The sequence below is a fragment of the Pagrus major genome, chromosome 20 (genome assembly GCF_040436345.1).
Source record: "Pagrus major chromosome 20, Pma_NU_1.0".
Classification (NCBI taxonomy): Eukaryota; Metazoa; Chordata; class Actinopteri; order Spariformes; family Sparidae; genus Pagrus; species Pagrus major.
The window spans coordinates 5,503,188-5,526,645 of NC_133234.1; the positions used below are offsets into that span (position 1 = coordinate 5,503,188).

The window sequence follows — 23,458 nt, forward strand, 5'->3', positions numbered from 1 at the left end:
TAAAGGGTAAATCCACCAATTTTACACATTAAAGTGTGTTTTCAGGTCTTGGGGAGGACTACTGTCTATGAAATAAGTGGTCTAAAGTCTATTGTGGCTCCAGAGAAAGTTGCATGTAATCTGATACAGTAAATTGCATCCAGTGATGTCACTCAGTGGCTAAGTTGAAGTGTGGGTAATGCAGGCGCCAGAAGAATGCGTTGAACAGAGTAGTATTATCCATATGGATCATTTAGTTTTTTGTTTTGTTTTTGAACATGAGTCAGTGTTATAGGAGCACAATGCTAAAACAGTTGTCTGCTTTTCAAAACCTGCTGCCTAGATTACCCACAATGCATCTTAGCCACTGAGTTACATCACTGGAGGGAATTTATCAGATAAAATGCAGCTTACATTTTGACATTTTTATTTTCAGTGCACTCCAAATATTGGTCGTCGGTCTGTATTGGTGCTGAAAAAACCCATCAGTCAATCTATACTGTAAACCACTACAATGTTCATATACTGCTTGTGTATGCTAATGGAAGACAAAAGTATTGGCACATCTTTAGTATCTGAACTGAATCATGTCAGGAAATGTGACTGAGGGTTTCTGCAGCACAGTGTTGGTGATGTCTATTCTTTCTGTCACTTGTATGTGTCATTTTATCAGGAAACATAAAGGTCATTTTGTAGAAAGGTAAATGTTTATTCAGTAAACACACAAAACAAAGAAAACCATCAGCCACAGTTGATGCTGCATGACCATGGGAGCGCTAAATACTTTCTACAAGCAAAAGAAGCTGCCAGTGCCTAGTGTGTGTTCTTCATAATGAACAGATGTGACCTTACAAAGACCGGAGAGAATCTGGATTTAAGATGAAAAATAATGGAGGTTTGTTTTTGTGACATATAAATGAGTGTCCCATAACCAACCGATCATAACACTTCCAAAACAATCATTTGAAGGAACCATGGTGGGTTTTTGTTGTTTGTTTAAGAGCTATTAACAGACCAAAAAACATCTCATGCACAGCTCGACTTAAACAAAGCATGATTTGGAACTTTTGGTATTTAATAAGCAAAATGTCAGTCAGTAATGTTACTAGTGCCATTAAAGACAAGTAGAAGGATTTCACAGTTTGAAGTTGCGACTGTACAAGCATATCATAAACTCAGAAAAGCGATGAGGCGAAGTCTTCAGTCAGGTTGCAGTCATGGGAACCATGTTACCGTCATTGGAGGAAGTGCTTTCTATTAATTTGCAACCAATGGCACTTTAGACGGAGCAGAAACTTACTCAGCCAACTGGCTAACATGTCAAAGCACACAGCTGATCTGCACTGTGTAAAGGCTGTTGTTATTCTAGATTTGTATTTTCATCCAAAGCCTGAAGGACTCCCCTTGTTCACTATAAACTACAACAATTTATTGATAGACAGGCTAACACTTTGTTACTAGGCCTTTTCATGAATGTGTTGACAAGACAGTGTGGTTCTGGGACGGCAACTGTAACCTTTAAATTCCCTTCAAGTGTACTGTGGTGCTATGAAACCTTTGAACAGTATCTGTGCTCCAATTATCTTAACACCTCATAAGTAAAATACTACATTTCAGGTCTCTCACTTGTTTTAAGCTCTCGTTGTGTCCTGCCTTCAGGGTTAATATGAACACTGGCATCGATGGGCTGTTGTAAAATGATGTTGATCCGTCTGATGTGTAAAAGCTTTGCCCTGTTGGAGCATTCATGACAACTGGGACCTTTGTGACTTTCAAGTTATATGAAAAAAACAAACAGATCTGAGGCATTGGTCATCAGAACTCTTCAGTTATCATAAAGACATTTTTTCCCTTGAGACTCGGTAGAAAAAAAACATCTTAGACAGTTTCTTAGGAGCTACTTTATGTCGTCTTCCTGGTTGCTGTTGACTTTCCTTTTGTGGCAGTGACCTTCACTGCCTTAGCTTTGGAGTTACTTTTCGTCGTCTTCCTGGTTGCTGTTGACTTTACTGCCTTAGCCTTCGTTTTTACTTTCTCTGTAGTTTTAGCAGTGGTTTTCTTGGTAGACTGCTCTCGGATCAGGTCTGATCGTCCAATCTCCACCATGTGTTCCTCCCACGACTTTATCTCATTCTTGTAACGAATTTTGTCATCCTCAGCCAGCTGTGTGTAGACCTGACATGTGAAACAAACACAGATTGGAATACAACAATGAACTACTTGTTTCCCACAGGCATAATTTATAATCATTATAACTATAAGAAAAAAGGATATGTAATGATTGTGTGGCCGACCTGTTTCTGATGACTGAACAGATTCTTCCAGTCCGCCATCAGTGTCTTCATCTTTTCCTGAAGAAACATCAATATATCATCTTAGTATCTTAGTTTTTTTAAATGTATGCTTTTTTTAATTACTGTTGATAAGACATGACAAGAGAAAACATCTATGTGACAAGTAGACAGTTACGAACACAATGACCTAGATGATACACATCATGTTATGTGATGATTTGTAAGAACCAATAAAGCCTGGATGCGAGTTAGTGACACAAATAGAATTACATCAAGGGAAGAAAAGAGAGAGAAGGAAAAACACACACACGGAGAGACACACACACACTCCTTTAGTTGATTCTAGTCCTGTCCCCCCTGCCCCAACCGGTTAATAATATATTCTGAATCCTTAATTCTCACCCTATTATTCACTCTTCAGACATGACTTTAGCTTGGTGTTAGCTTTTCAACAAACCTTAAAATATTCCACATTATTCATACATTATTGGTCTGATTAAAATTCTAACAGCCAGCAAAGCTAATTTAGCGTCAGCTCTTCAAAAAAACTTTAAATATTCCACATCATTCAGGTATTCTTGGCATTATTCAATGTTTTTACAGTCACCAATGCGCATTTAGCAGCAGCTTTCAGCAAGTTCTTCAGAACTTGCCTTCTCTAGTTATGTTTCTTTTTCTTGTGTGTGGACGATGATATTTCCCCCTTAATACTGCTTTCCCTGTTTCACAAAAGTAGTGATGGTGCCATTTCCAGTGAATCATTTATCTCAAGCAAGGAAGCGCACTCTCCTTTAATCTTCTTTTCAGTGAAGATCTTCAAATAATGATGTATAAAATCTACCTATTGGATCGTTTGTAAGGATGGTTAACATTCCCAGTGAGAGACATGGGAGCATGACGCATAATGGTTGTAGGGGGTATTAATATGTTGGAGTTACTTGTTAAGAAGTCAGTGTGAGACTAGGAGTGATGAACCGGTGCGAACACTATAAATTCTCTTGTAGTCGCATTTCTAAACGCCAATCATTGCCAAGACCAAAAATCACTCATGAACTTTTTAATTATTTCTGTGGTTTGGGAGTTGCCTGTACTGATTGAGTTGTTGGACCCATCTGATGGGTTGATGACTGTTTTGAAATCTCTTCCAATTATAATCAGGGAGTCAGACAGATTCGAGAGCATTGAAAAAGGATCATTTTAATTACTTATCGTTATTTTGACCATAGATACATGCAATGATGGTTGGGTTCTTGTGAATCATGATATCTATTATGATAAAAGTTGGCCACACCTCTTTGGCCTCGAGGTAAAGTGGGTGGAGAAGATTTGAGTGATTTGAGGGGCTCTTAATTTATGATGGTCAGATTCGGATGTATGAGTTTCCTGTAGGAGGCATATATCTGCTTGTAGCTGGTTTATGTGATTGATGACTTTTTGCCTGTGAACCAATTCCACAAAAGTTCCAAGTCACAAATTTGAGTAAGTTTATGATGACATGCATCTGTGTGCTTGTGCACGTGTCAGAAATTTTGCCTACAATGTACAACTTGTCAACTGAGATGATGATTGAGAGACGTGTTTTGCGTCTGTCCAGGATTTCTCGGGGTCTCTGATCGTTAATGACTGTTTATAATTAAACTGTTTATATTTGTACATTTTATGTATATACAATACTAATTCTATTTCTGCTTCTTACCTTTTTATTATATTGTTTATTTTTTACTATTGTTATTGTTTATTGTTAGATTGAACTGTCCTTTGGCTGCTGTGACGCACAAATTTCCCCATTTGCGGGACTAATAAAGGAATTCTGATTCTGATTAAGTAGATAGTCGTGCCTTAAAGATGTCTGCCGTGACGCTGTACTTGCTGTTTCTGTTTGTAATGTTCAAATTTTGTCACAATGGAGCGTGGACTTGTTAGTGTGGTTTTTGGGTCTGATGTGCCACAGTGGCATGTAATGGCCACCTGTTCATAAGAAGGTGCATGTTTGTGAGACCTGACCAGCAGCATAATCCTTGCTAATAAGTTGCTATATAAAATTGTTTTTGCTGCATTTGTTGAAACACTTCATTGACAAAAAGACCACACAGTTGTATGCATCCACAAAACAGTCAATTTGCTGGTTTAGTCCATGTGGAGTTTCACAGTACAGTCAACTAGTTAACGATCTAAACCACTACCACTTATTAATGGTGCAGTCATAATTGGCATCATAATGCATCACAGTCAGCTGATCACAGCTTTTTAGATGGCCTTCCAACAAAAGGTGGACATAGTTTAGGGCTGGCCGGTATGGCCTTAAAGTAATATTGTGATATTTTTAAGCTATATCTCAATATTTTGAAATGTCCTCAAAAGTAGTTCATAAATGTTCGGACTGGGCAACAAAATCTAATACCATGATATTTTTGAGCAAATACTTCGATATTGATACTGCAACAACATTGTAGGGATGGTTATTGTTACTTTCACAAAATATGAACACAATAAGATTTTTGATAAATAATCATCAACAAGGTGGATATATACCTAAGTGGGTCATGGCAAGTATTAGAACAAGTAGAACGGTCTGGTTGGTTCAGAAAATGACATCACTTCAACACACACAACGATATCCAAAATCACCAACAGTACATGTCTCATCTCACGATAACGATATATGTTGTAGATATAGCCCCGCCCTACTTTAGTTGTTGTTTAACATGTATAGTTTAAAGCCGACCCAGTCACACTATGCACCTGCCATATAGTGAAGTAAAGTGTGTGCGTCTCTGCTTTATTTAGACCATATCCCACACGGTACACGTACATACTGCACGCTTTCTATGTCCTCGACTCCGCCTCGAATAGACCTGCCACTCACCAGCGAGCCCAAGTCGCCTGTCTGGATCTGACTGGATTGATCAGTTTTGTTTTGTTTTACTGATGCCTAGCTTAGCCAATGCTAGATGGATTTGCTTAATATGAATGCAGACTGTAGTTGTCAGCAAAGTCAAAAAGCTAAAGCAGCACAACACTATGCATGACAGTTTTAATGCCAACTACCCTACAACATTAAATCAGCGTAAACACAAAATAACAACCATGCCAACATCATATAAGCAGTCCGTTTCGCCTATGAATTAATCGATGTGCAACAACTGCATGTTTCATGGATCCTTGCTAAAGCTAACAAGCCATTCCCTGATGCTGAGTTGATTCATAAAGTGTGCAATTGATATGGCGGGCGAAGTTGTAAGCCATGATGAGAAAAACAAGAAAACGGTTGTGGAGCTAATAAAGCAGGTGCTGCTGTTGGCTAACGGCAACCAAAAGAGAAGAAGTTTTATGAACGCTTTCAAGAGCCAGGACAGAAACAGACTCTCCGGTGCACATCTGGGACGGGGCCTCAGGATTGAGAACACTGTCCCAGAATCAGAGACATTGCCTCATTCAGTCACTCCCGCTTCTCTCAATGATTGCTGAGTGAACATCCATTTATATTTGCCTATTTGTATCTTATTGTGGTATAATAATAACAACAATAATAATTTCAATGTTATAGTACTTCTCCTTTGAGCACTACACATCTCGATTAAACAAGAAATTAATGAAATGAGAGACCAGACACAGTGGATGTTTTGGCCCTTCACTTGGCAAACTTAAAATTATTTGGCCCTTGGGGGGAAACTAACTGGGGAACCCTGGTTTAAACAATTACTTTCTATGTTGTGCCATGTTAAATAAACACAATTTGAGGTATTCAGAGAAGGAAAGACTCACACTATCCCTGCAAGAAAGTAGTCTCACTGTTACTGCAGTCAAACAGCATCTCCAGCTCAGACAAGCTTGCTGGGGGTTTGGTCCAATTAGATCACAATTCAAAAGATTTAGCTCAGTTTTGGGGACATACTGGGGTGTTAATCAGAATTAGAACCAGGTGAATAAGTCAACCAGTGATATCATTTAATAGTCAGCATAATAAAGCCATTTCTCTTGGTGATGAGTCAAGAGGGTAAACAGACAAATTAAGTTTGGGAAATAATTATCTTGAATGAGGTAGAAAGAGGAAAAAGAAAATCAGCACAGGAGAGGTGATGAGAAGGAGGAATACAGTAAACAAGGGCAAAAACTTTATATATCAAACATAAATGCCTATCACTACCAACAAATGTGGAGCCAACTGCTCTGGTTACTGACCGTTACGGTGGTTCCCCTGGCCTCCACAAAGTGCTCCGACATGAAAATGTTGAACGGAGAACGAGGACGCTTGGGCTTCCCGAGGCTGCTTAACTCCTGGATCACAAACACACACACACACATGCGCGCACAGGGAGGACAGTTTATGTGATGGGGTTTAGTACTCAGATTGCCATTGCTGCATGCAATGGGATGTTTAATTCCTTTAGTAACCACTAAACTCAGTCCTCTGGTTGTGTGCCCCCTGCAGTCTTGTGTCCTGACACACACTTTGTTTCAGTGTAGAGGCTGGTGTGAAAATTCTTAAAGTCAAAAATCTAGACATGCTGGATATGGATACCAGCCTAAGATGTACTTTTACGAGCACAGAAATTAAAATCTTGAGCTCTTGACAAAAGAGTACCCCATGCTATCCCTGTTTCCCATTTACTACAATCTCTCTCACCCTCTTTTTACGGATTTGCTTCCTCTTTGCCAGCTTCTGCCTCTTCTCCAGGGCTTGTTGCTGGATCTCTGCTGGGGTCAGCTTGGCTTGGTATTGCTTAAAGTCCACCTGAAACTGCTCCCTGTCCCGCTTATAGGCATCCTCATACGGCTAAACAGAAGAGAAAAAACAATAAAAAACATTGGTCACAACAATAAACTGACAAAAGCCACATGTAGAGCGACTGTGTGACAACAAAAGATAAAGCGTATGTTCTACACCTATTCAATATCACAGAGATGACTTGCAACTTGCTACCAATCACTTACCCTACAATGTATGCACTCAAAGACACAATTTAAGTCTTATAGATCCCCTCCACACATGTATAACCCTGATTCCTTTGTCAGGAATAATTTGTAAACAAACTGTGATTACAGCCAACAGTGTTACGAAGTGTTCTTGAGCCCATGTAGTGATATCCTTTGTACAACGACTGAGACTTTCAAGGATGCCCCTTTCATACCCAATGATGATACTATCACCTGTTACCAATGTTACCAGTGAGCCTTAACTTGATGAGGTAAAACATTAAATATATTGTCTTTGTACTGTGTTCAATTGAGCAGCAGCTCAAACATTCAACTGTAGGTACAAGAAGAAAAACATATTTTTGACCCATGGGTGGGGGATGATAGAATGATGTATGTGCAGTCTGACAGTAGAAGACTGTTTTCACATTTTCTGAGCTCATTAAAAAACAAAGACTTTAAGAGGTGGGCCTAGCAGTATGATTTGAGGTATCAAAAATAGTTTGGAAGCCAGTCCTGGTCCACTATTCAGCATACACAAGTGTGATGTGGAAACCTGAAGCCAACTGTGTGCATACACAGACATCTTGTGGCCAGCAGTTAAACTTCATACAGAAAAATATTTGCAGATTCATATGATCTGGAACTGTTAATGATGGCAGAATAGGAGCCATTTTAAGGATTTTAATGTGGTGATTATACTTTTTTTTTGCAAAAAACATGTCAGACACACATTAGAGATTGTTTATGTATGCCTCAACACATGTGTGGAGGAGATCTTTAAATAGAAAGCATTCAGCATTTATACTGTTTAAGAAGTAATAAACTAAAATACCTGTTTCTGTTGTGGGCTCATTAATCTCCACTGATGGGCGATCTTTTTGATGATATCTACTGCCTTGACATCTAAAAAAGGCAACAATAAGAAGATGATCGTTAACAACAGAATTGTAGCATTTGAGTTCTTGATTTATGATGAAAAAATCTCAGACTGATCTAGCTCAGCCATGTGCTGCAGAATTACATATCATCGTGATTTTAATACTCTTCCTTCACACGTCTTGCGCATAAGTACTACAAGCTGTTGTTGCCATAAGAAATCAGTAACTTTAGCTGCCTTCTCAAGTGTCAAGTGTTGCAGATTCACCTGGATTTTGTCTGGTAACGGCTGGCTTCTGTTGAACAACGAATCTGATGTATGCATTCAGAGGTCTCTTTGGAGGGACACTGGCCTGAGAGGTCAGACACTTTACCAGGCTGAAGTTGAAGTATGTACCTGGGAGGACGGTGGTGCCCCTACAGTATGCATGCATAAACACGTACACAAAGAAAAACAGGATATTATGCAGAGAGTATCTTTGAGTAACAGAACACACTAGTTTGAACATCACTGGAGCGAATAAAGAAAAATTCATTCCAGATTCCAGCTTCTCAAATGACACAATTAATTAGTTTTCTTCATCATATATAACTGTAAACCAAGTATCTTAAGGTTCATCTTAAGATGTCTCTTCAGGCTCTTGGACATAGTGATGAACATTATTTTCACCATTTCTTGACATTTCACAGACTACACAATTGATCAATGAATCGATGAATTGGTTTGCCGCAGCCCTAAACAGGTTTTTGTTAATGAATTAAGCACATATCCCACACATGTCAGCAGCACCTGTTTTCATCTCTCCATTATTTCTCTCATTAAATCCACTGTGGAGATGAATATCGGTTTTATTCACGTTAAGTGCTGCTGACTGGATCATTGTGGCCTTTAGTCCTACTCTATTACAACTAGCCAGGCATCATTGAACTGCAGGAGTCTGGAGCCAGCTGCACCTGCTGAAGGAAATCAACATTGCATCTCTATCGCTCAACACACGTGCTTATATTTTCTGTTAGGTATAAACACCCTAAAAGCTCCTCACAACCGCTAAAAGCCCTGCCACTCTGATAAATGGGAACTGTTATTCAGATTAACCGTCGAAAAGCGGCTCTGACTGGCTATTACAAATTAGTTGAGGGTCACAGAATAATTCACTCATCCTTTAACACAAAGACAAACTTGACCTATCCCTATGCTAATGGTGCCCTTTACATATATAAATGGAAAATACATTAAAAATATCTCAATTCTAATGATAAAGAAATACGTGTTTAAAACAGCGACGTTGTGCAGAATGCCAGGAGAGCATATCAGAGCTAAAACTTCAGCTAGCTAGCTGACAAAGTGAGGTAACTTTAGATTAGCTAGCTGTTACCTTGCCAGAGCACTTGTGCAGGAGAAGATACTGAAGGACTTAGCCAAGCAGCTAACACTTGCTGCCATTAAGCTGAACGGAGCCATGTCGGTGTTATTGACCGTTAGAGGCCGTTAGAGTGATCAGAGACAGACTTTGTATCCCGCGGAAGCTGCGTGTTGTGATATTCATGCATGAGATATTTCTGATAAAAGCCGAGCTGAGCTTGTTGACATGACATGCAGGCACCGCAAAAGGCGCCTTAAGTCCCTCCAAGTGCATTGTGGGAAAATGTCTTCTTCTTCTTCGTCTTCTTCTTCTTCTGCGTTGAGGTTTTACGGCAGTTGGAGTCCATGGTGTCACATTACTGCCCCCCTCAGGTTGTGTTCCTCGGTCTGGTCTCCATCGCAGATAAAGAGCACTCTGGAGTTTATTTCAAGACCAGTCAAGACCAGGGCTGCAGGGAAATGACTGCGCTGAATAATTATTTGATACTTTCTGTACTTAATGATGGTTTCTGTTGGAAGACTAATGTCTCCAAACAAAAACCGATGCTTGCAGAAAAAATAGTATTGTGTCAGGTTGGTTGTAAAACATGAAAAAGGAGCGTTGAATAAAGATTTCAGGTCCTTCGTGATTGTATTTTATTGCTCATAGAAAACAAAGTAAAATTCACCTCTGCAATGCTTTTTGATTATTGTATCAAGACATTTCTCATAGTACATTTTACATACACACATATATTATAATATGGCAATGATAAAAGAGGCCAATGAAGAGGAATTTTAACTTGCATTCAGTTCTTATTGGAATGAGGATATTTTATGCACGAGTGGATCTGATAGATTTTAGGAGTGCCTTTGGATTGTGCTCCACATTTTATTGGGTGTTTTGTTTTGCGGGACTCCAACTGGTCTTGGTCATGACTTGGTCTTGGTTTAGGTAGTCTTGACTACCAAACTAATATCACATTAAGTCCCAAACTGTTGTCCACACATTAACATTAAGCTCTGGGATACCAAAAAATAATAATAAAATTAAAATAAAAAACTGCCCTAGACCATTAAGTCATAAAAACCGTACCATTCTTTAATTCAGTACAAAAGGTGCCACACAGGTCTCAAAGACATAAGAGACTGTTTACACAGGAACAGAAAATGTAATTTTACCCTTTTCATATAATAGATAGATATACAGACAGAATCGAGGTCAAACAGAAGAACATATTCAACCCTTAGATACAAGTTTCAATCTTTGTGCCTGTGTAAATCCAACCAATCATCACAGCTATTCTCAGGGGAAGAGTACATTGTTTTAATGACAGATTCATATTGTGATGACTCTAATTTCAATAAAACAAAGTAAAACATATTGTAGTTCCAGGGGGTTTTAAATAGTATACAATAATAAGAATAGAAATATGAATAATAAGAATAATAAGAGATGAAGAACACAGTAATACATGACTCGACTTGGAATTGCTTCCAATTTCAGGCCACCTGCAGAAGCACAGTTTCATTCAACTTTGTCTGCTACAAGATGTAAAATAACTCAACAACAACCTCCCACACCCACCACGCGACAGTGAGCTGAAGCTTTAATGTGTGGGGCATTATGATGTCGTCATTATTCTTTTGTTTTACATACATGTCAGAATGGAGGGTTTACATATTCGGCATGCACCCTTCCATATTTCCATACGGTTCAGTGTGTTTCTTTGTGGCTGCTGATGGATCTGAATCTATCCAGTTATGGAGCAGCTTTTTGTCTAACATGTATGCCATCCAACGGCACTGTTATTCAGCCACTCTAGAAAAACGGCTTGTTGCTGACTGGCATATGGTGGATGATCCACTAATCAAGAATGCTGTAAAGCAATTTGTAATAAACTTGTGTATTATGAATAAAATTTCCTTGATGCAAAAACGACATGCTTAACTTAACTTTAACGGTCTCCATTAAATGACCACAGGCAATCTTTGTCATCTGCTCAAAGAAAAACCCTCCTTCGATAAAAAAATAATAATAATGTACATGACATGGTCTGATTAGTACGGAGGCCCTGAACGGCCATGGGTCAAATATTTTATTTCCTCCGTTTCCCCGTGATAACGACTTACATTTTGTTTGTTTTCTTGAGATCACAAGTTATTTATGTCATTATCACAAGATAACAACAGATTATTTTTTTCCAAGGAGATAATTCATCATGCGATAGATTGATATAAGTGGACCATGACATACACACACTGGTCTGTGGTGTTGGTTTGAGAGTTTCAAAGTAAACCATATGAACTTTTTATGAATGCTTTACCTGTTGATCGTTATGTATGTGAGTCTGTGAGTGATATAATAACAGTGTAAGCAGCTCAAAATGCTTAAATCACCCATTCTGTGTAGAGACGGGGCAGATGAAACAATAGTCTTACATACAGTGATTAACTCAAGCAAATGTGTAACTGTCCAGTAGTCTACGACCCACGTCAGTGCGTGTTTGCATGGTGTGCCTAATAAAGTACAGACACAACAAATGTTCAGTCTGATGCATTGATCAATAAAGAGCACTCCTTGATCTGACATTTGCAGCTTAAATCAGTTGCTACACTTGTTATGCCAAGATGCCATGTACACATGCTGGCAAGACACTACTGATCTCTTAAAGTAATAAGTGGGAGCAACATTTTGTTTTATCATGATAACTGTTCAATTTATCTCATTAACCTCGGGATAACAACATTTGTTATTCCGTGATGAGGACATAAATAACTTGTGATTGTGAGAAAACAAATTATATTTAAGTCATTATCGCGGCAAAACACAGGAAATAGTTTGACCCATGGCCGTTCAGGATTTCCATAGAATAGTAATGACAGTTCACCTAAGATTACTTCATGATTCTATACTATAATGTACAGTGTGTTGTGACTTAAAAAATGAAGGATAAAGAAAAATTCTCAGCATGTTGTTTTATCTTTTTTTTTCTTTACATGGCATACTTTTGGGTACATTCTTTCGCTAGTCTGTTGTATCTGTGGAGAGAAGAGAAGAGAGAGAAGTCAGTGGATGATAACTGCACATCACCTGATGTTGACAGTAATATCAGTAGACAATAAGGGCCTGTGTGCTAATAATGTCTGAGTGCCGGCATCTTTTTTAATTATTCCCAATGAGGAGAGAGCAGTTGCACCATCATGTTTTTTCAGTACGCTCTGCCTTTTTTGGGAACGAGAAGATTGTTATTTAGCTAATGTCAATCAAAATCAACATGAAGAATTTTTTTCTCTCACCACACAAGTGCTTGAAACCCAGTGCTCCCAAGAGCACTGCTAGCACTTTTCTGCTAGAAATAAACATTATGTGGACACAGGCCCTGAAGTTAATCCTGAGTCTGTACGTATACTCACTTGTCTTTGTCGTTCTTGTAGATGTGTGCTATGTCTGGAACTAAGGGGTCGTCAGGGTTTGGATCACAAAGCAATGAACATATGGACAATAAAACTGGAATGAAGAGGAATTAAAGATATCACATTAGTCTACATGAAGATTAAATGTGGATAAATTGAGCCTACTCCTGATAGATCCAATATGTAGTCACCAGGAGTGATGACTTCTGCATCCTGTGCACCCTGTCAGCATAGACTAGGAAACCAAAAACCTATCTACCTACCTATCTGGGCTGTCATGATACATGTTGGCATAGCAGTAGACCTATTATGGGTCAGTTTGACTGCTTAGTACTGAGTTGGGGTCTCCACCAGGCAGCAGCGTGACATAAGCTATAACTGCTGTGTGACTGCAGTCATTGTTGGTTGAGTGTTTAGTACTAGTTTGCCTTCAGGCTTTTATCTAGAAAGGATTTCATTAGCAAGTTTTTTTGGAAGTGTTGAGCATACAACTAGATAAATGAGACTTGGATTATACTGCACAAGCTGTTTTTGAAAGATGCGTATCTGCAATAAGTAACACACTTACAATGATACATAAAATCCATAGGAAGAGTTCCCCCCAAAATGAATACATGCTGTAACATTTTGGAATGAAACTCAAAAAACTCTAAGCATGCAGCTGAATATGGATTCCACTAATTGAATACTTTTGTCAAGTATTCTGAGAATTAAAGAGGATTTCATATAAAGAGGCATTAAACTATAATATTGTACACTTCAGAGGTCACTTCATTAGGGACTTCATTGTTGCCTCTTAAAAAACAGACAACATTTAGACCTGACATAAGGTTGTTGTTGCAGTTACATTTGACACAGTGATAGCAGATGGAGACAGTAGTTACCTTTAGACACTGTTAGTGCTGGAGACCACTGTGATCGTAGAATGTCCAAACAGATACTCCCATTGCTATTTATATTTGGGTGATAAATCTTTGTTGTAAATGCTACCTGTAAAAAAAATGCACGTGTTATTCACACAGATCTGTATAACAGAGAAGATGCACCTCCATGCTTCTATACTAGTGTTTGTAGCAAGAGGCTCTGTCCAAACGTGGCTCTAGAGTTGGTTACAGTACAGGCATAATGCACTAATGAAGACATTATTATCATGAATGTGACCATTTCAAATAGCAACTTCAGTCAAAGTAAAGTATGCTGTTTATGTGTATTTCTTGTTCATGTCTCCCGGTGGGACCGCTGCTGAATGAAGAGAGGAAAGTTCACTTCGACTCCTGTTAAAACTTTCTGTTGTCCCAATTTGAAATTAAACAAACGCGGAAATGACAAAAGTCTAGGATAACAACAACATATTATGCAACTATATCACATATTGGATTGTTTACTTCTTAAAGAAAATAAAACACAATAAAACACATTATGAAGAGGTCACGAAGACAATAACCAAAGATGGTTTATATAATGGCCACTAAAAATTCTCAATTCTGATAACGCCCAGCCCCCGTGTCAATTTAGCATTTTTTCTGAGTGCCAACTGTTCCTCGTGAATGTGGCAGCATGCGGCCACATTCCTGAAGGTTTCCATTTTTTTGTGTGGTCACTCTTTTTCATACAAACAATCATATTTTAGATTAGGTGGAACTCATCACTCGGCATCCCCCTGGTAACCAAGAAAATATGGGACAAGCTTGTTCAGTCCACATCGGCGTATCCTGAGCTTAACCAAAGAGAAACAATCCTAACAGAGAAGGAAAAGCCCATTTGTGGGAGCAGACTGGACACTGAATGTTGCTGCTGATTGTTTTGCTATTAGACCCCACACATTGTCAGCCTTCGTGAACAAAGTGTTAAGTTGCCTGCGTAGCTACTGTCAATCAAAAGTGAGTTATTTCTCTAACCACACAAGTGTTTCATCCCGGCGCCGTACCAGCACTCTGCAAACAAACAAACCTAAATAAATGCTATATGGACAGGGAGCCCTAGAAAGGTTAGATTAACTGATGAGACTGTATAACCAGACACCTGTGACACAGGTGTTCTGAGCTCTAAATTTTAGGGATGGATCATGATTTTAAAACATTCATTAGATTAGAAATATTTGAAATAGTTCATGTGACTTTGGTTTTGTCTGCAAAAATCTATTTTCCGTTGGGTTTTTTTCCCCGTGTTTTTACCAGCGCCTGAGAATAACCTGTGGTATTACATAATTACAGGCTTTGGTCGAGGCCAATATTAATCTGTGCTGATATATGCTACAGTACATTCAAACAGCAGATCTTCGAATAATCATCGAATAGTTCCCAGCGACTATATTTTTGATTGGAACGCCCATCCCTACTCAATTTATGCACCTGTACTGTAACTGTAGGCAAAAGCTGCACCAGTGAGGTCAAGTTAAAGATCTTAAAGTCAAGGTTACATCTGTAACAGCCAATAACAACAATCTTATTGAGAACCAAGTGAAGCTGGTTGTCTCATTCTGAGGGACAGCTGCGGGAGAGAGGAAAGAGGACAAAGAGGAAATGTGGAAAAACTGAAAAGAAAGCACAGCAGACAAACATCAGACAGGTCAGATGACCGTGTTTAACTATCCTTTAAACTTTTAAACATATATCTTTCAAATGTTACAGTCACAGATGAGAATGGCCACAGAAATTGACGAGTCCTGACATCAGTTATCTCAGCAAGGCAAATCAACCGGCAATTGTCTACCGGGAAGTGACTATATGGTCTATATTTTATGATGTTTTAAACAGAAACGGGAGATCAAAATGAGTTCTATACTGTATGAAGGAATTTCATTGTTCATTCATATGAGATGTTTTCAGGACTAGAGGGTTTCCTGACTGCCCAACGACCATGATACATTCTACAATATGGCAGAAACCCAACCAGCTCTTACCTTTGGTGGCTTAAATGGGTAGTCGGTGGGGAAGTGGATTGTGAGAAAGAAAACTCCTCCTTGGTAAGGACTGTCACCCTGATATAAAGACATGGGAGACATCTCTGTCAGTAAAACAATTCACACTGACAAGCATTCAGCTGGAACCAACTGACCGACCACATTTTGATTCTGTCTAGTATTAATTCAGTTTTATCTAGAAGTTATTTGGTCCTGCATAAAAAACTGACATCTTTAGCCACAGATCTTGCTAAATATCACTTCGGACTGAAAAACAACTTTTTAAGATATATATACCATTTCTAATACAGCACAAGTACAGGAGTCTGTGTGATAGCATGATACTCACCGGACCCATTATGGTCGCCTGCCAATGAAACACTTGAAGCAATTAAGGGAGAAAGAGAGAGACAAAGGAGAAAGTCAGCTGTGCCATCACAATGTTCAAGAGCTACCATTCATCAGTTACAACACATTGGGCCCTATTTAGATGGTCTATCGCAGCACGCTAGTGCGTTTAGGGTGTGTCAAAGTCCATTTTGCTAGTTAAACGGTGGATAATCTGGGCGCGAAGTACGGCACACGACGCAAAGAGGTGGTTTTATACTCTGAATTATTAATGGGTGTGTTTTCTCTCCCATTCGCTTTAGGAGCAACGTGCACCAGGACCCTCTGCCCAGCTGTTTCACAATCATCTGTCCCATCAACAACTCTGTTTGACTGCATATGAAAAAATATACTGAGGAACTGAGGAAGAGGAACTGCTGCCTTGTCCCTCTGTGTGTGCGCAATTCTCAATCTGTGGATCAGGCTGGACAGGTCATAAAAAGCATCACCTGATCAATATCGGTGGGATGAGAGGGGGAAAAAAAAATCAACCTTAATGAGGAAAATATTAATGACATCACTTGCAACGATCCTCCAGCAGCAGAAACAATATGGGTATCTCACATTAACATTTGTGCACGAGGAACAGCTGATACTTCACTGATTATTTAAAACTCCTGACTGGTTTCCTTTGGAGAGTTTTTAACTACAGCTTTTAGTTTAGCTGATAAAATGTGCCATGATATTTAAGTACATAACATGTACAATTTAAGTACATTCCTGTGTTCATGGAAATGTTTAAAATAACTGAAAGCAGCCTCTCAAATCATTAAATCAGAGTGTATGAACGGCGTGAACCCGCCTGTGTAGGAGCATCTAATGTGTCCTTAACATATCAGGAAACAGACTGCACTTTGACTGTAGACCAGTCTTTTGTTGGTCTATGGTGCTGTCGCTTTCTGCTGCCTCACGATAGCCATCCACCATCAGTGCGCCTGACCACACCTCATTTTAAGACCAACATGCCCAGGGGCACACAGGTGGGTGCAGGCGCTGGATGTGAAAATGACAACTGCGTCGGTCTGAAACTAGCAATGACACTTTGACGCTTTGCGCCGAGCACAAGATAGAGCCCATTGTGTCTACAAGAGCTCACACTTCTGGTAATCTTTCTCTATGTTACAGGTACAGATAGAGTAGATCAAAGGGCCACTAACAACAGTTAATCCCATCTCCACTTCCTGTCTGTGCCTGAATTACTGAAGGTACCCCCATCCATCTGATTGATCTGACTCCCCACTGAACAGACTGAATAGGGTATTTATAGATTTATTTCTCAAACAGTTCTAGTCCCACTGTCACTCACAAAATAAGTTGTAAAGGAAGAGTGAATCATGATTGACCCTTGGTTAAACCCCTCGCCCAAATTTCGAGTGTCCAATCATAGTTGTGTAACTGTAACTATGCACAGCAGGGCTGTCAAGTTCTGGAGTCTTCTCTCTGGCCCAAAGCGCAGTCGAGTCACTACGATCAGTTCAAAGACTCGTTGTCACTGACACACTATGTAGTTTACTCATTTTTTTCCCTAAGTGACTGCATCACTGCTCAAATGCACTTCAGCAGTACATCAGTTAGTGAACGCATCACACTCAAAATCATTTTGGTGCCTAAAGCATTAGGTGAGCCCTTCATCGTTCACATGACCATGACATTCGCCGCTTATTCTGATTGTCCTTAGTTTAGTAATGTGTTCAGTACTGACTTAAAAAAATGTAGAAAGAAAAAAAAAACACTGTACATTAGGGGAATAACTCACCAGCCTATCATTTACGATCACATTATGAGTGTTTTCGGTGACTTTTGTGGTCTTTAATGGGGAGGCAATGTAGTGTGAATTACAACTGAACTGACAACGGCTCTCTCAGTCTGCAGCGAGCAGCTCAGTTACAGTGGTGACTCACTACGTTCAGTTCAGTTTATGGATTTGTTAACAACCACTAAAAGTTTTGCTATTACATAAGAGGGAAATATTTAACTAAGTAACATTTAGGAGCAGATTTTCCCAACAGTGGCTAGGATAATGGGTATCATTTGACATCTGGCCTGCTTCCAGTAGCTGCTGATAAAGCTTCAGAATGGCACAGTTGGTTTTATCTGCAACGCCCTGAACTGGAATCTGGATGAGAATCTTCAAACATCTCTTTCTCCCCTATGACTGCTCTTTCTAACAAAAAAGATGAAGGTGCCAAAACAATAATTTTCCCTAGATTTTTTAAGACAAAGGAGGAAAAGGCTGGTGAATGTGCGTGGCGTGTGTGGCATACACAGTTTGTGTGCACACCTGCCATGCACTTTTTGATTACCAACCTCAAAAAGGGCACAGAGCCTGATGGGAAAAGTTAGGACTAAAGAATAAAGTCAAAGAGCTTTCCAATGTGAGAGTTGAACAGATACCAACAGGTGGGTCAAAAAATGCTTCATTTTGATTTAAAAGTTATTCAAGATAAATAAAATGGAGAACTCAAATAAAATAAAGAAGAGGAGTCCTTTTTTTCCTATGTAGTAACACAATTCAGCAGTGTTACTGATTTGGAGTTACCGGGTCACATGACATGGAAGCTTCTGAGAAAACTGCAATTATTTTCTACTCAAATATTTATGTAAAATAAATTGATTACACATTAGCAAGCAACATAAGGCTGCTACATTAGACCAATTTAGTGTAGCTTTTTTAATCTGAATTTTTGCGAACATGAGGAAACAGTAAAATGTTTGGTTTGAGATTTTTGAATATTTGTGCACTATTGCCACATATTAACCGTATAAACAGCAGGAAGTAGCTACTTTCTAATACACTCAGGAGTGAAATGATGGCATTAAATGTGTGTGTTTACTCACGGTCATCTCCCACAGGTCCAGCAGAACATTGTGCTGGAGGGTCTCTCTGCAGGTCCTGCAACTCCTGACCAATACAGAAGAAACATTGCTGGTAATTCATCAGCTAAACAGGTACTAATCAAATGTAATACTCCTCATTTTTAACTTAGAGTAAAAATGAAGAAAATTCACTTCATGTGTATCGCACAAGTTTTTTGAGTAAAGATGTATCAGGTAACAGATATCAGCCAAAAAACTAACATAAAAAATGAACAAAACGAAAATCAATCTTAACTCAAGGTCAGCTAGTTTCGTCTCACTCTCCATCACACCTCATTGTATTCTTCAGTGGATGGAGGAGTGAGTGGACCCTAAATTAAGATTAAGATTATTCACATTGAATAATGCCACTACCCTCTCACTTTTTCAAACTGATGTTAGTGATATCAAAAATCTTGCAGAGTGGTGCACAGAGAACAATCTACTGCTCAACATCAACAAAACCAAGGAGCTGATTGTTGATTTTAGAAAAAAAGGAGGCAAAGACACACACCCCTGTCTACATCAGTGAAACTGAGGTGGAGGTAAACAGCTCAAGCTTAACACATTATATACAGTTTGCATTACTGGAATAACAGGTTCGTTTTATGACATTGCTAACGTAGGGCTCAGCAAGTCTGCATATGTAATATAATCTCTCAGCTTAAAATGTGTATTGCTCATAGGGCATATTGTCAAAAAGACAATCAGTGAAAGGATGGTGCTTTTTATAACCAACTTAAATCTAAAACTCTGAACATAGACCCAGATTAGATGTGCAACAATCTAGCCAAGTTCATAGAGAGCCACCATAGGCTCACTGAAAACCCTGGCTTTAGGTTCAGCATACCTCAACAACATACTGATCTCACTTCATCTCTGGTGTCTATGTCTGGCAATAATAGCAAAAACCGAAACAGTTAGAAAGGAATGACATTGTGTGCTCTGAATAAAATGTTCACTGCAGTACTTGTCCACTGTCAGAAGTGCAACAGTACATCAAATACAACAGGGCTGTCGTCCACTTACATTAAAAGACTTTCCACACTGCGCTAACAGCATTCTCAATCCATTCCTTTGAGGACAACAATGTAAACATGTTGTCCAGAGAAGACAGATGGTTTGAAAGAGGAGTAAAAGAATCCATCTTTGTCAAACTGGAATGACCGTCTTTGAACAGAGGAGGTGGCCTAAGACATTACTGATCACCCACCTACAATGCTGTACTGAGTTCTCTCCCCAGACAGCTTAACAACCATTCACACCTGGGCTCACCTAGCCCTAGCAACCCACATGAAGGCATGTTGGGTTCAACGACCCACAAGTGGCCCTAACGACTCTGAAACTCAGAGCTTACACATGTCCTTAACAACTCTGTAAGGACACTCCCACACAGAGTTTAAAAGAGAGTGAGAGTTTAAAGGCCTGCAACTCCTCCAGTTAGTTAGAACTGAGGAAGCCTCTTGGATGAGAGGTGAAACGTCTTCAAGAAACTGAAACAAGTCCAGTTGCCTACGATACAGCACCTAGATTTACCATGACCTGGATGACTGAGAACCTTCATCAACAGCATTCTTAGACCCTTCTCAGTCCCAGGCCAAGAAAACCGTCAGACTGACACAATCCTGGCACGACCCAAAGTGGGCTAACACCAATTTTTAATCCTGGGATTACTGGCTCTGCTCCGAAGCAGGTAGCCCAAATTCGTTGGCTTAGATCGACTAGTAGCGGTGTTTGGGATTAACACAGGACTATGTTAACTGGTGTCCTTCATCTGAATGCATCTGTGGTTGTTGTAGCTACAGCAGATGTTGAGGACAGGAAGAGAAGACGTAGCTGTCCTCGTTAATGTCTCTTTGTTCAGATTTTCATTACAAAATACACCAGATTCATGTTTGGAGTCTGTTTGAGGAAACTTGTCACGTACTAACACTCAGTCGCTGTCTGAGCGGTGCTTGTTGTTACGGGAGATCGAAACAGGAAACAAGAAAGACGTGTGTCTCCCTAATAAAGTTTTTAAATACACCGGTTTGTCTGGTGGAGCCTGTCTGAGGAAACATTTAGAATGTAGAATGTCTGGTTATTTACTGATTCCAACACAAATACGCACCTGTTTAAAACCAGTTAGCACAAAGGGTCATTGAAAACTGTAGTGTGTATGTTTGTAGATGTAATCAAGTAATACTGAAGTTTAAAGATCCTGCATCGGCTGCACAAACTCAGTGATGATCACATGTGGATGTAATATTGGCGTGTTTATACTTCTGGCCATATAGTGCATGTTTTCTATAACCAATGATCTGTATTCTTGAACAGGACATTCTTGAAATTATTTTTGGTTTTGTGCAGTTGTTGTGTTCTTTTGGCAGCAGGTTATCTGAACAAAATTATTTTCTAGCTTCTTATGTCTCTACAACATAGCCTTAAAGATAATAGATGATTAACTTACAGACAAAATCGGGGTTGAACGGTGCGTATTCGTGTTGGAATCAGTAAATAACCGGAGAAGGTCTTCAGTGCAGACACAGCGTGGTCACAAGTTGACCTGGTTGCCTTTTAGAAATGGTTTTACATATGATATATGACTTGTAGATGCTTCACCAAAGATCAAATCCAAGTGGATTTGGTGACGTACTGTGTTGGTTCAGGTCATGTTATTTATTTTCCCACACCATAAATATATGGACCTGTGCATTTTTTATTTTTATGACGGCTGAATGGTTATTCTACGTTACAAATGTTTCCTCAGACAGGCTCCACCAGACAAACAGGTGTATTTAAAAACTTTATTCGGGAGAAACACGCCTTTCCTGTTTCCTTTTTCCATCTTCCGTAACAACAAGCACCGTTCAGACAGTGACTGTGTGTTAGTAGGTGGCATGTTTCCTCAAACACTCAAACATGGTGTGTTTTGTAATGAAAATCTGAACATTAACGAGGACAGCTACGTCTTCTCTTCCTGTTCTCAACATCTGCTGCAGCTACAACAACCACAGACACATTCAGATGAAGGACACCAGTTAGCATAGTCCTGTGTTAATCCCAAACACAGCTCCTAAAAGGTGCCAGTGTGAAAGGGGTCTAAAGTAAACCGAGTAATCAGGCGTCATTCTGAAATGCTGATGCGTGTTACACAGGATATTTAACACAGGGCGAGTAGAAAGGCAGTATGAATCCTTTAGGCCAGGAATGTGACAGCGTCGACAGCAGTAACAGCAGTGACAGCAGTGAACACAGTGACATGGAGGCAGCCGGAGCAGTTACAAAACCCACTGAGCTATTAGTTAGCGAGAGTACCAAACTTTGAAGTTGTCGTTGACTGTGCGCTGCCTGAGCTCAGAGGTGTCAACGCACAAATTAACTCCAAAAACCTTTCAAAGTTCAACAGAAGTTGTTTTAATGCGGATATAGAGTTGAATCTTCGTTGAAAAACATTTTTTTCGGAAATGAATCCTAACATTAGCATTCGCTGGGCCACTTAGCTAACGCTACTGTTAGCTGGCAACCATGGCTAGCTAATCAAACATACCTTCTGTATTCTCTTCAGAGCCATGTTGACTGATGCTGTTCGTCCTCAACTCACTGCGACTCGTTCTTTATCTGAACTTCTGTTATCAGAAGCGAAGTCAGCGGATGTAGTTTGTTCCGTGAGTACTTCGACAGCCCGGGATGTGTTTGTGTTGTGTGTTTTTATAAAACCTCTTTTGTTTCCGTAATCTTCTGTTTACGGTCGCTCCTACGAAGTGGATCATGGGAAACGTAGTTCTGAATGTTGCTAGTGGGTGTAACGGGAACTATACAGAAGTCCCGCAATGACACGCCCATTAACGCTGATACAGCTTCTCGATTGTGACTCGATTGAAGCCTATGAAGGTTTCTGTATATATTTTGGTTGCAAGTGATCAGCTTTTATTTGCACATGTAAATGCCCAGCCACAAAATAACAACAATTACGCAATTTCGCCTTAAGAAAGGTTACTTTAAATGACTGTGTAAAAAGTACACTACTCGTTGTGTTCAGTCGGCTGCATCATATGTCTGTGTTTACAAATGATCCAGTACTCTATATTTTTTCTCTCATTTGATATAGTTTACGTAAATGTAATCTCACTTCCTCTGCACCACTGTTTTGAATTATTGTTGATGAAAACAAGACTAAGGGATGACGTGTACAGTATCCCCAACACCCCTGTGGCCACCTTGTATCCAGAGGATGTGGATTGTACCTTCAGGTGAGCAGAGAGGGAGATGTACATTGACAAACTATGAATTTAGGATACTGAACATATGTTTATTCCTTTACACACATTACCAGCTGAAATCTGAGCTGGCCATTATTTTTTGATTGATCCACAGTGTCTTTCCCAAATAAATTGAATTAAAGGACTGTGTAACTCATACAGTATAGCCTACATTACATTGAAACATTCTGCAAACCATACAAATATTTTTTTTAAATCTATTTCTCTGGACATCCATCAGTTT

At 39.4% G+C, this 23,458-nt stretch overlaps 2 protein-coding genes across 2 annotated transcripts; both read right to left on the reverse strand.

Annotated features, from left to right (window-relative positions):
• Positions 1-664: 664 nt before the first annotated feature.
• Positions 665-9,631, reverse strand: tfam (transcription factor A, mitochondrial). Its single transcript, XM_073490281.1, has 7 exons — positions 9,446-9,631; positions 8,338-8,486; positions 8,026-8,096; positions 6,901-7,050; positions 6,456-6,551; positions 2,274-2,330; positions 665-2,154 (listed from the first exon to the last, which is right to left on the reverse strand). The coding sequence occupies exons 1-7, from the start codon at positions 9,529-9,531 to the stop codon at positions 1,882-1,884; spliced, it is 882 nt and encodes a 293-aa protein (XP_073346382.1). The 5' UTR covers positions 9,532-9,631; the 3' UTR covers positions 665-1,881.
• An 861-nt stretch (positions 9,632-10,492) lies between these two features.
• ube2d1b (ubiquitin-conjugating enzyme E2D 1b) lies at positions 10,493-22,740 on the reverse strand. The gene is made up of 7 exons (XM_073489435.1): positions 22,503-22,740; positions 18,956-19,019; positions 16,080-16,111; positions 15,731-15,808; positions 13,713-13,818; positions 12,829-12,922; positions 10,493-12,453 (listed from the first exon to the last, which is right to left on the reverse strand). Exons 1-7 carry the CDS (start codon positions 22,524-22,526, stop codon positions 12,408-12,410), a joined length of 444 nt encoding a protein of 147 aa, XP_073345536.1. The 5' UTR covers positions 22,527-22,740; the 3' UTR covers positions 10,493-12,407.
• Between the last annotated feature and the right edge of the window lie 718 nt (positions 22,741-23,458).

What these genes read in the sequence shown, in the direction of transcription:
- ube2d1b (XM_073489435.1), bottom strand. Translation starts at nt 22,526, where the DNA reads ATGGCTCTGAAGAGAATACAGAAG. An exon ending in CTCTGAAGAGAATACAGAAG is followed by an intron (nt 19,020 to 22,502) that starts GTATGTTTGATT and finishes TGTATTGGTCAG; the next exon opens with GAGTTGCAGGACCTGCAGAG. An exon ending in AGCACTAACAGTGTCTAAAG is followed by an intron (nt 12,923 to 13,712) that starts GTAACTACTGTC and finishes TCTTCATTCCAG; the next exon opens with TTTTATTGTCCATATGTTCA.
- tfam (XM_073490281.1), bottom strand. Translation starts at nt 9,531, where the DNA reads ATGGCTCCGTTCAGCTTAATGGCAGCAAGTGTTAGCTGCTTGGCTAAG. An exon ending in TGAGCCCACAACAGAAACAG is followed by an intron (nt 7,051 to 8,025) that starts GTATTTTAGTTT and finishes TCTTCTGTTTAG; the next exon opens with CCGTATGAGGATGCCTATAA. An exon ending in CCAGGGGAACCACCGTAACG is followed by an intron (nt 2,331 to 6,455) that starts GTCAGTAACCAG and finishes ATGTTTCTTCAG; the next exon opens with GAAAAGATGAAGACACTGAT.